This window comes from Zeus faber (assembly GCF_960531495.2).
Source record: "Zeus faber genome assembly, chromosome: 6".
NCBI classification, from domain to species: Eukaryota; Metazoa; Chordata; class Actinopteri; order Zeiformes; family Zeidae; genus Zeus; species Zeus faber.
The window spans coordinates 17,746,456-17,759,444 of NC_137201.1; the positions used below are offsets into that span (position 1 = coordinate 17,746,456).

The 12,989-nt window shown below is 45.6% G+C and overlaps 1 protein-coding gene across 1 annotated transcript in view; it reads left to right on the plus strand.

The window, feature by feature from the left end:
- wwox (WW domain containing oxidoreductase) overlaps positions 1-12,989 on the plus strand; it is a 147,094-nt gene that overhangs the window by 698 nt on the left and 133,407 nt on the right. The window contains exons 2-5 of the mRNA XM_080003136.1: positions 839-903; positions 1,192-1,249; positions 2,128-2,297; positions 10,992-11,098. Of these exons, the coding sequence (XP_079859262.1) occupies positions 839-903; positions 1,192-1,249; positions 2,128-2,297; positions 10,992-11,098 (400 nt within the window). The remainder of the gene's footprint in view (positions 1-838; positions 904-1,191; positions 1,250-2,127; positions 2,298-10,991; positions 11,099-12,989) is intronic.

Below are 12,989 nucleotides of genomic sequence, written 5' to 3' on the forward strand. Positions count from 1 at the left end.
ACGACACGCCCGGGGACCTGGTACCAGGTGTCCATCGCTGGTCAGACGCTGGTGATGGGTGCATGTTTTTGGTGGGGGTCCTTACTGATGTTAGGTGGAGGAAACCCCATGTGAGCACGGGGAGAACGTGCAAACGCCACACAGAAAGGCTCCTATTTGGGAGATAACCCGCCGGAGAACAAGATGGAGTTTGATGACTGAAACGTGTCTGCATTTTTATATATTTTTTTAATCCATTCCAATGGATGAGCCCATCTCAGCCTTGGAGGAGCGGCGGGCAGCCACGGTACAGTGTGTCTCATCCCAACGCGCATGTGTTTTGGCGGGTGGGAGGAAACCCCACGCGGAGAACCTGCTCCCTGCAGGGACGACGCCACGGTCGGGTTTGAACCCTAGTGCCTGGCTGCTGTGGGGAAGCAGTGCTGCCCACTGGGCCACCATTTAAACGCCTCCGATGAGCAGAACCAAATTGGGAAAAACCTGCCCTGCCCTGCCCCAAAACCTTGAGTGGGGCAAGCGAGACTTCCCTAATGGCTACAGTAGGCCAATCTATAATGCTAATTGCATTGGCGGGACTTTAGAATGAATTGTAAGATTTAACATGAAGATATTCAACAATTAAATGTGATTTGAATGAAATGCATACTAGAGTGGAAAGCATAGGCATAATTGTTATACACATGTATTTGCAAATATATGATATGTCTGTGTGTGTCTGTGTGTCTGGATGTTTGTACAGGGGGGGAAAAAGTACTGTGGCCTGTGATGCTGTTGAAAGTACTTTTTTATGACCTTTTTCTTTCAAATCTCCTTTCTTCTTTTAATTTCCCCACTCCAGCCATGATGAGATGAAGACACAATGGGAACACCCGAAGACCGGAAAGAAAAGACGCTGTGCTGGAGGTTTGCTGTGCACTAATGTGTTTTCCATCTTCAGTTTCTCAAACCTTTTTGAAGAAAAAAAAAAAAAAAAAAGATCTGACCAGATATTGGTTTAACTGAATTCCTTTTTTTTGTTGATTGAAGCAAACTAGAGTTAGATGTAAAATGCTTACCTGTTTTGACCGAAGGTAAGCTGTCTGCAGTACCTTGTAACACCCGACTGTAGGTTTTTAGGCCACCAGGTGTAATTGCAGGGTCATTTCTCTATCTTTGTGCATTCTGTTTCATGCGTTTTTCTTTTCTCTACAGATTTACCATATGGCTGGGAGCAGGAAACCGATGATAAAGGACAGATATTTTATGTTGAGTAAGTTTAAGATGTTCCGTTTTTGAAACTTTTACATGTTACAATCTGGACGTGTAACCTCACATATCAGAGATCAGTTCGGGTTCTCAAACCTTTTTCAACCACGACCCCTTACATGAGAGAAAAATAAACCAAGGACCCCCTGACGTTTGTCCCAAAATATGATTTGATATTAGGCCTATTTCTCACACTACTATGTGTGGGATAAACATTCAAGGGAAATGTATTGAGAAATATTCGTATTGCACCATTTCTGAATACATAATATTAAAAACAATGTATTCAATTAACATCAATTCAATAAACAAGTAACATTGCAGCTACACAACACAAATCAAGAGAAATGTACTATAATGACAGGCGCGCGCACTGTGGTGACGAGGTGCACATAGTGGGATTTGTTGTCTAAAAGGAGATAATTACATGCATGCTATTGCATAAAAATATTATATTTTGAAAGAGTGAAAGATTCCTTCCAAATGACTTTGAGAGTCACTGAGTTAGGGTGTCCAGTGACCTCACAGTGTATGCTTTCCACCAGACTGCTTATCATAATATTGTGACATAGTTAAATCTAGTCTTTAAGGGTGCATTACATTAATGTAATTTTCTGAACTTCACAGACTGTTCTAATCAACGCCTACCTGCTTGGTCATAATAGCCACATTACTAGTTATGATGTATCCCAAATTTTTCTTGTGTGTAAATATTTTATGAAAGTTCCAATAGTCATCCCAGAAATATCATCAAATTGTCAATTCGTTTTTTTATTTTTTTTTATTCTGGATATCGACCAGCCCAAGCCGAGGCATAACTATTTGCTATTTCTTAATCATGTCCTTACTTTTTAAAAAAATGTACCCTTTTGCCCTTTTCAGTCACATTAACAAGCGGACGACCTATTTTGACCCGCGTCAGGCGTTCACGGTGGAGGATGTGGTGCTGAAGCCAAAGCGCTATGATGGAAACACTGCTGCCCTAGAGATCCTACAAGGTCGGGACCTTTCTGACAAGGTGGTCCTCATCACCGGAGGAAACTCTGGCATCGGTGGGTTTTACGCTATTACGCCCATGTTTGTATTCTTCTCCAGTTTGATTTATTTGAATACGTCTACATCTTGGAACCATTTCAAACTGGCTAAAGTGTATTTTCATGCTGTGACCACGAGGTGGCGACGCAGTCTCAAGGTATGTTTGGAGGGTCGCTCGACAGGCCTCATTTCACTGTCCCCCGTCAGCAGAGTTTAGGTATTATCCTTCTAAAACTAAGGCATTCATCAACATTAGCCCCCAAAATGATACAGTTAGAGTCAACAAATCATTCGTTAATACTGAACATGATTGTATTGAAGTTCATTAGCCGAGCTGAATTGGATGTCATTGTTAACCGTAATGAATGGTGTCCATTTGTGTCCAGCAATTGCATGGCTCACTACATAATGGCGTGGAAAGAAATGTATCTCCTCTCTCTTTGGGATTCAATTAGAAGAAGTCATAGCAATTTATTTAGATGTCATACATTGTTCAGGATAAAAAGTGACAGCAGGGGGGGGAATAAAATAAACACACACTTTTTTTGTTTTTTGTTTTTATAAAGGTCTTTGTAATTAAATCCCTTTTTCAAGGAATTTCGGGCAGTGTAATTGCTCTGTGTCCAGTGTGTTTCACACGGGGGCTGTATTTCAGTACCATCGTGGTCAAATTGACGGCGTTCAGGGGAGCTCGACTGAACAGGGTGGTTCGCAAGTTGAAAAACTTGCGAACCACCCGAAATGACCTCGAAGAGATTCAAGATTCAAGATTCAAGATTTTTATTTGTCACATACATATACATACTTCCATACATATATGCAGTGAAATGTAAGGCTTTCCTAGACGGACTTCACTGGCGGGCGAGGGTGCGACGCCGCACAACGTCCACAACTTCTTCCTCCCTTCTTCCGCTTTGACAGATTGGCTTGATGATGGGGCACTTGCTGATCACTCAGATTTCACGTCAGACACAAATGATTTCTCAAAAATCCACCCCTCCAAAAAAAAAAAAAATGCTGATTGTTGGCTCTTCAGAATATTGAGATCCTGATTGGTTGCAACCTCTCGTGCTCTGAGATACTTTTTCACAAACATGTATATGTATGGCTATTTTCATAAAACGCAATCTCCCTGTTAATAGTTACCACAAAAATACTGTGACATCTTTATGGCATGTTTAAAACATGAAATTTGAATAATCTAGATAAAAGGGAGATCTTTAGAAATCGTTCTGCAGATGATGGTGAGTAAAACGGACGCCACAGGAAGTCACTTTTGGATTTTGCCACAAGAGGGCACAGGTGACCTATGATCCTGTTGGTGTTGGAGTTGGCGACTTGTGCAGGTTTTTTTTTTTAAAATTTAATTACATTTTTATTTATTTATTTATTTGTCATATTGTGAGAACGAGTCAAGAGAAACACATAATGTGTCTCGGTTTTCTTCTTCTGTTATACGCAGTACATTTATATGTTTCAAAATGTTCGAAAAACAAATTATTCATTTATTTATTATTCACATACCTTTGCTGTTCTATTCTCCAAGTGCCCCAGACATTAAATATGCAGTTCCCTTAATTAACAGTATGCCAATAGTAATTGCCACTACTGTGGTTCTTTGACATTCCAGTGGCCTACCAGTGAAATGCGCTTATGCCGATTGGTTGGACACACTCACCATTTAAATCACATTCTATTGCGTTATAATCCAAGTGTCAAGTCTCTTTTTCAGTCGCTTCTGTGACTCTCTTTTCCTCCACGGGAAAAATGTGACATTTTTATTAGTAACTGAAAGACATCATTTCATTAGCAAATTTCCATTTTTGCGATCCTTTTTAAATGTTCTCTTAATACACATGAATTTGAAACGCACGCGTGCGTTTTATTTATGCATGAAATGTAATTGCACACAAATTTGTGGCCGACCTTGCAGTCGCGCTGGGAGGCGAGGCAGCGTCGCGGTTTGTCCTCCCGCTGCGATCCCCGCGCTCCATCTGCAACGGTTTGTCTGCCCTCGGTTCTCCTTTGTTTAAAAAAAACCCCAAAACAAAACACTGCTACGACCTGAAATTTTTTTTTTTTTTTTAATTTAAAATTTTTTTAATCACGATAATGGAAATGAATGATTTTGCGATGCGTTTGTTTTCACCCGTTCCTGCCCCTCTCTCTTGCACTGGCTAACTTAGTTCTCCTACCCCTGGCTTTCCCTCTCTTTCTCTCCCTCTCTTTATAGGTTTTCTTGCTCCTATAGACTTGTGGTTGTACACCTGTACTCCAGCATTGATCCCTAAGCAGCTTTGACCCTGACTCAGGCCTCTCATCCATCCCCATTACGCACTCCTGCTCTGGCTCTAATTCCCCTTCATTCAACTAACTCCCAGGTTATTTACCGGCCAGGGGTCCATGACAGTGTTGTCCTTAAAGGGCCATTTTGTAGATATCGCTGTTGTCTTTTTCAATGCTTTTTCAATTCTTTTTCCTCTTCTGTAAAATACGAAAACCGACTTCAGCAAAACCTTTCCCTATAAAAAGCAGGTGTTTTTATTTATTTATTTATCCACCCCCCCCCTCCTCTCTCTCCATTGAGGTCTGGCTATATTTGTATAGTGCTTCCCAAGCACGCAAAATAAACGATACGCTGCACCTTCGGGACCTGTATGCGTCTACGTCAGTGTGTTCACCTTGTCAGTGTCAGAGGCGTTCAGGTGCCATTTTTGCCGGTCCAACATATGTCGAAATAGTGGTCAGGGCTGACACGCTGACCCTCTGTCTCACTCTCGCAGGACACGCACGTAAGCACATCTATCTATATCTCCCACAAAGTATTTATATCTGACATATGCAGGGTTGGGGAGAATTTGTTGAGGTGTGGCCTTTTCCAACGCCGGCTTTCCAGCTCGAAAAAGGAAAATAAAAAGAAGGTGCCTTCACCAGAATCTCAAGATGGATAATATATGTTGTGTTTTATCCTTTATCTGCGGTAGTTATTATATTTTACACAGCACCTCAGAATCCTCACCAGCAGATAGAGGGACTTTAGTGGGAAGGCACCACTCAGTCAGACCCCTGCCTTGAATCCCGCTCACTGTCTCGGTAGAGGGTCAACGTCGGAATAAGGAGGAGAAAACGCTCCGGCAGACTGGGCAGGGAGTAGCGAGGATTAGGGGACAGAATGCATTATCGTGTTTTTATTTATTTATTTTTATTTTTTTTATCCCCCCCCCGTCAATATCTCTAAACATGAGTCCCGACAGTTTCTTTCAGGACTTTGAATGTTATTCTTATTCATGGAAGACAAACAGTTCTGCGTTCGTGTTGATCCCGGTGTTGTGTCGGGTGGATTAGGAGTCAGGCCCGTGCCCTCCTCTCTCTGCATGGAAAGATCCCCAAGCAGATGCAGCGAGTCGCGGAGCTGGGGGAGCCTCTATGCGCAGATTAAAGCCGTGGCCCGGCTTTGTGGCTGATCATTAGATTGAGGCAGATTTGTTAAGCATAACTGCCATTAAATTGGCTGCAAAGCCCTGGTATTTACTGCACCGCTGTTTATGAATAAGGACCCCCTTAAAGACCCACGCGGCGATGCGTTAAACCCGAGCCACGTTAAGGAGGGGAATGCATTATTCATAGTGGGAGGAATTAGATGGATAAAAAGATGTTCCTGGTGAGGGTGGCATGCGGTGCCTCTGTGTGTGTGTGTGTGTGTGTGACCAAGTATGTCTGAGTGGTTTTGTGTGTGTGTGTGTGTGTGTGTGTGTGTGTGTGTGTGTGTGTGTGTGTGTGTGTGTGTGTGTGTGTGTGTGTGTGTGTGTGTGTGTGTGTGTGTGTGTGTGTGTGTGTGTGTGTGTGTGTGTGTGTGTGTGTGTGTGTGTCTGTCCTACCCCGTCACCCAAGAGACAGATTTTTACTGAGGAAATCGAAGGAAGCTTTTTGCTTCCTTTTTTATTTATTTTTTCTTCTTTTTTTTCTTCCTTCAACCGGCAATTCACGCCGTCTATGAAAAATGTGTTTATTGGCTCCCTAATACCTTGGATGAAATTTGCAATGCCGAGCGGAGCTGGTGTAACATGTAAAAGTATTGCGCTGGAGGCCAGAAGGGTTCAATAATTACAGACCTAATGTAATCGAAGTGAATTGGTAAGGGAGGGAGAGAGAGAGAATTGAATACATATACTGTATGTGTTTAAAGGCTGTGGCTAAAATAAAATGAAAGGGTACTGGGTTATTGTGCGTAGTCAAGTAGTTTATAGACCTATCCAGTTTACAGTCTGCAGATAATGAGGGGGATCAAAGTTACTTGAAGTGGGCATTTTGATGACACTGAAGAAAATAGCCCTCGTCCTGTGGAAATATGTGTTCTGCCTGTGTGTCGGAACAAGCTTGGTGTGGTCCTACACAGGCGTGCCTTCCCAGGAAAGGGTGTCTGCAGGTGTTAAGCAGCCCCGGAACACTTTAAAAAAAAATTATTATTCTTATTTTTTTTTTTACAATTAAATATATAATGTATATTTGTATCATGTATAACTGTGCTTATTATTATGGCCTTCTCCTCGCTGAGTGATGAACACAGAGCTGGTATTCCGATGAGCAGTTTTGATCCTGCAACTCAAGAACCGCTTTCCATTATTTATTTATTGTAGGTGGGATTTAAAAATAAAATTTGCGCCGCACCTGCCGAGCCCTCACGGCACACAGGGTTGAAAAACACTGGTGTAAGGCCGTACTGGGAGATGGAAAATTTGTTGGACGTGGACTTTAATATCTCAAGAGAGGGTTTGCTGCGGGGATGTTGAGACAGTGGTTAGGGGCAGGAGCCCGTCTCGAGGTGAGGCTGGGGATTGGGGACCGAGGGGGCTAATAGAACCACTCCCGTTCTCTCAAGTGGAACAGCTCAACCTTGGGCTGTAATTACTAACCATACATTCCACTTTTGGGGTGACATCGAACTCTTCTCGAACTAATGGAGGGGAACCAGAAGGGCCCTCCGCAGATTGGGATGGGGGTCCGGCCTCCCTTGTTTTTGGGGCTGGAATTCCGCCGCAGCAGAGGGAACAGGTGCACTCATCATTAAGACAGGAGTTAGTGCTGCGGTGGAATGAGAAAATGTCTCGGCTCACGGCGGTAGATCTCAGGCCAGGGTGATGGCGGCGCCGTATCGGATTTTGGCGTAATTCACCATTTCGATAATCGAGATCTTTAACACTTTAACAACAATCATTTTTGATGTGAAATGATCCTCCAAATGTAAAAAAAACAAAACAAAACACAAAAAAAGTATCAATTTTAAAAATACAGACTGATATGGTGGGATGAAGGCCATTTGGTTGCTATTTTCCCATTGGTCAGCTGCCACTCATGGTTTCCAGGATTCTCATCCCTGGCACACAGATTCAACACATCTAGCTCTGGCTATGATTTCACCCTAAGAGCTTGCGCTGCCCACCTGGGCGTCGCTCTCTCCGGAGTTCCACCCGAGAGCAGCACTCAGCCCCCCGGCGAAGGCGGAGGGGGGGACCGGCGGGATTAAACATGTTTACTCGCACGTCTTGTAATGATCCGAATTGACTTCTTCCCGCCCAATTGTACGGAGCTTATTTTAGTTAAATGCCTCTTTGGATGCAGATCAAGAAAGGGAAAGAGAGCGTGCGGCTCGGCGTGCCAAATAAACACGTTTACTGACGAGGCTGGTAATGATCTCATTACATTGAGCCAATACACCTGTGTATGAGGGGTATCCGGAGAGGGGCGGCGGGCCGATTAGGACAAACAAAGCGTGAAATCACTAAATCACACTCATTATTGGGGATATCAGCGGGCCTGGATCCTAATGTACCATGAAGAGCATTCGCTGCTTCACGGAATTCATTTTATACAATACTGTAAAATAAATTTCTAACAATAGTTAGTTTTAGTGTGTGTGTGTGTGTGTGTGTGTGTGTGTGTGTGTGTGTGTGTGTGTGTGTGTGTGTGTGTGTGTGTGTGTGTGTGTGTGTGTGTGTGTGTGTGTGTGTGTGTGTGTGTGTGTGTGTGTGTCCTACCCCGTCACCCAAGCGACAGATTTTTACAACTGAGGAAATCGAAGGAAGCTTTTTGCTTCCTTTTTTATTTTTTTGTGTGTGTGTGTGTGTGTGTGTGTGTGTGTGTGTGTGTGTGTGTGTGTGTGTGTGTGTGTGTGTGTGTGTGTGTGTGTGTGTGTGTGTGTGTGTGTGTGTGTGTGTGTGTGTGTGTGTGTGTGTGTGTGTGTGTGTGTGTAAAAATTCAAATTTTTTTTTTTAGCTTAAACAAGCACAAAAGCTCCACTTAGGAGTTTGTTTCAATTGTTTCGATTTAGGAATTTCGGGATCCACACTTAAATGACTTCGCAGTGCACAGACGACTTCTTCTCTTTAGACTCTTCTACACTTCTACCATTATGAGTATTCGGAATTCTAATATTTTTGATGGAGGCCCAAATTTCACCCAAATTCCAGCCTGAACGTGTGTTAGGCTTCCCCTGTGCAGCTGATGGCAGCCGTCGATCTGGCGGCGCAAGGGGAGCCCCCGCCCCCCACCCGCACCCACACGTCCCACGCCCCCCGCCCCGCACCCACACGTCCCACGCCCCCCGCCCCGCACCCACACGTCCCACGCCCCCCGCCCCGCACCCACACGTCCCACGCCCCCCGCCCCGCACCCACACGTCCCACGCCCCCCGCCCCGCACCCACACTTCCCACGCCCCTCGCCCCGCACCCACACGTCCCACGGCCCCTGCCCCGCACCCACACGTCCCACGCCTGACCTCTCGTCATGTTCCGGCGCGGGCGTGCGGCGCGGGGGCGGGGGGACAGGCTGCCGTGTCGCACACCTGACCGAGAAGCCTCGTTTTCTCTGCGCGGCCCCTCACGCGGCGGCGACGCAGGCGAGGCGGGCGGCCGTGTGTCCCCGTGCGGCGACGCCACTCTCGTTATTTTACAATTAATGTCAGACCCTTGTTATTTGTCATTGGGAATACGCGGCATTGTTGCCGCCGTTGTTGTTGCTGCCATATTCTAATTTGTTCCCTATTATGGAAAACACTGGTGTCGATTAATTTCACTTTCATGCTTTGTACACACAACAAGTGAGAGTAATGTGACGTCGCTTACAGGCCGCCAGTGGTGCTCAATTTGCCGAAGAGGAAATAAACACTGTTTAACTCATCACAGGGTTGGAATACCATGTTGTAAACTATCGCTGTTTGTAATTTAACTCTTTCAATATTATTACAATGTTATAATTCAGTGTCTTTAACTCTTTTCTTTGGGGGAATAATTTGACTTGCTTGAAAAATGCAACCATTTCCACAACCCCGCAATATTTTTAAGGGTACGTATTTATTCAGCAGAGCTGCTGATACCTCTGTCGCCTTGTTTTTATTTTCACTTTCCTTCCAATGCGACTGAAACCATCTCCGCTCTCGACCGGCACGTCCCCCCCCACCCCCCACCCTCTCCATTATACCTAATAAGGTGTCATATAATTTAATTCCATGCTTCACTTGTCAGAAAGGGCTTCCAGTCCTTCTCCAATTTTGAGTTTTAATAGATATTACTCCTTAACACTCTCCTCACAATTAGGCCTTCCAGTTTTGCCCTTAATGAAAATCAGATTAAGACATATAATCTAATTACAGTTCATATTAATCCCCCCACCCAAACCCCCCCTTCTGATACACTGCCCGCTGCCGCGCCTCTCAGGCTCGCAGCGCCGCCGTCGCTTGCTCCGCCCGACGCTCTGTCACTCAGAACGCCGGTTTTGTGCGTGATGTGTTTTTGTTCATCGGATTGACGGGACTTCGGCGTTCGAAGGCGATATTAAAAAATACTTGGCGGCGCTCCATGTTGTCGAACCTGTGACGAACACTCAAAACGGTAAACGCTGAAGGAGATTTCATAGGAAATCGAAAATATAGGGGCGGGGGTGGATAGAAATAAATCAATTCAACCTACGGGTTGAAATGACCCATTTAGACTTAGCAATTTAGAAATTAACTTCTTCCCCCTCTATCTTTTTTTTTTTTTTTTTCCCCCGTCTTATCATAACTATATGATTTGGATGAAGCCATGAAGTGGTGTCGGACTGATAATTCCTCTGCATATCTGAGAACTTTGTTTGATGGGAGGAACGCCCTTATCGGAAGACGCTTTGATGTTCCGTGGTAATCGCGCCAAGGTTCGGCTCGAACATCGCGTCCGCCCAATTGTTCAAACACTTGCCTCTCTGTCTCAATTATGAGTGTTGTTTGCATAATTAATGCCGTGATTGTATAATTACGAACATAATTAGCGAGCGAGCTCCCCCTCCTCCTGCACCCGTCAATGTGCGGCGGTACCTTCCGCGATGGGGCGGCGGTTGAATACCAAAATGCTGTCTCGTGGTCCTCAACTGCATTAATTCTATCAGTTTCATCACTTCAGAGAGAAATGATTAACTTCCTTCACGAGTCCACTGGGCTCCTCAATGAAAGAAATTATATGGAAAATTGATAGGGATTTTGCAACTCGCGGCCCCCACCCGCATTAAGCTCAACTGCCCCGCGAATCTCCGAGTTATCTCCAGAAATGACTAATCTTTAAAGCATTGCTCTCGTTTCCATCTGTCTGTCTATCTGTCTGCCTCTCCTCCTCTCCTCTTCTTTTCTTTCTTTCTTTCTCTCTCTCTCTCTCTCTCTCTCTCTCTCTCACCGCGCTGCAGGCTTTGAAACGGCCAAGTCCTTCGCTCTTCACGGTGCCCGAGTGATCCTGGCGTGCCGGAACCTGTCCAGGGCCATCAAGGCAGCCGGCAGCATCCAGCAGGAGTGGGTGAGTGGCTGCGGGAAACCTCCAGGACCCGTGCAGCTATGATCATTAGAGAGAGAGAGAGAGAGAGAGAGAGAGAGAGAGAGAGAGAGAGAGAGAGAGAGAGAGAGAGAGAGAGAGAGAGAGAGAGAGAGAGAGAGAGAGAGAGAGAGAGAGAGAGAGAGAGAGAGAGAGAGAGAGAGAGAGAGAGAGAGAGAGAGAGAGAGAGAGAGAGAGAGAGAGAGAGAGAGAGAGAGAGAGAGAGAGAGAGATCTGATAATTACCTGAGATTATTGCTCTAATATCGCAGCGGCTGGTGACGCGGCCCACGGATTTACGAGGGTGGGCAAAATAAACAAGGGAAATGTGTTTGCTGGAGCAGAAAGAATAAGCTATTAGCAAAGGGTTGATTACAGAGGAAGTAGAGTGAGGGGCTTAGTGCATATGTGGAGATAGAGAGAGAGAGAGGGGGGAGATAGAAAGAGAGACAAACACCTTTGAGCAAGAGTGAATCTGAAGTGTTTAAACTCACCCGAGTCTCTAATTGAACCGAGCCCCCGGGGCTGTCATTTCATCTCCAAAGTGTGAAACCCAGTATACAAATGAGATGCCTTAACACGGCTCTTTTTTTGGCGGGGGGGGGTCTAAATAAGTAAGAAATTGGATTTAACTACAGTATGTAATCGTCAAATATTTTTAAGGCTTACACCTCCCATATCGTGATCTAAGATATTAGGGTCTGTAAACAATTGTTTTATTTGGAGCCGCTTCGAAGGAGGACGTGGGCTCCCACTCCGGGGGAGAATTCTGCTCCCCCCGTTTTTGAAGCGGTCGCGCATTTCGCTGTGACACAATAAAAGCAATATAATTCTACACCTCGGACGCCGAATAGCGTATGCGCTAGAAACTGGAAAATCTTTAAGTTCACTCTATATTTCTTACTTAAGAACACCCCCCCACCTCCGCCCGCCATTACAGGGTAATGAATAAAAGTCACAATATCAGAATAAATCTTGGGTGCAAATTCTCCCCTCTGGTGACATTATTAATAGATTCAGCAGAAGAATAGAGGGGAGGATTAATCTTTAAGATGATGGATGGACTCTCCTCGTCTTCCCATGCTCCTATGCTAAAGTCATTCTGATAAGAGGGTATATTTTGGGGGCCCCCCCCCACCCCCCCCGTACAAAAGGTCGCCGTATCTACTTCCAGGTCCCGCTCGGTGTTCCGCCCCGGCTGCCAAGAGTAGAGCCGTCGTCGCGATTGCGCGCCACCCCTGACCTCCGACTACCTGCCTCCGACTCGCTCTCCCCCATCCCCCCCCTGTATTTCTCCTCTCTCTCTGTCGGCCTCTCACCATTTGCGCGGCGGGGGCGAGGGGCGATACCGTGCGGCGAGCGGGGCGGCGGGCTCCGGCATGATGTTGTCTTGTGACAGCGGAGGCGGGGTAAGAGGGAGGTCAGCGTCGGATAATGGCCGGGTCAGAGCGGCTCCTGGCTGTTTCGGAAGACCAGAGGATCAGAGGGCACGTCCTTCCCAGCGAACCACACACGTGGCCCCGCTGGATAAACAGAGCAAAAAATGCCGGAGGCCGGATTCCAAGGATCCCGCGGAAGGGAAATATCTCGCACACACTTTTAGCACTTGACAGATTAGATTGGATTGCGTTTCATTGCAGGGGCTGCTTTCACGGAGGTGTCACAGCAATGAAACCAGGGGTGTAGCTCATGAAATTAATGGAGATTATTATATAAAGTGTGATTACAAAATAATAGCAATGCCATCACAATTAAGAAAAATTGAAAGAGATTGCGCCTGGGTGTTCAAGATGCTCTCTTCCTGACACATTCCGAACCGGCGGGCTCATTAGAGGAGCTCACGGCGACAGGGAGGGGATAAACGGTTACCTCGCGAT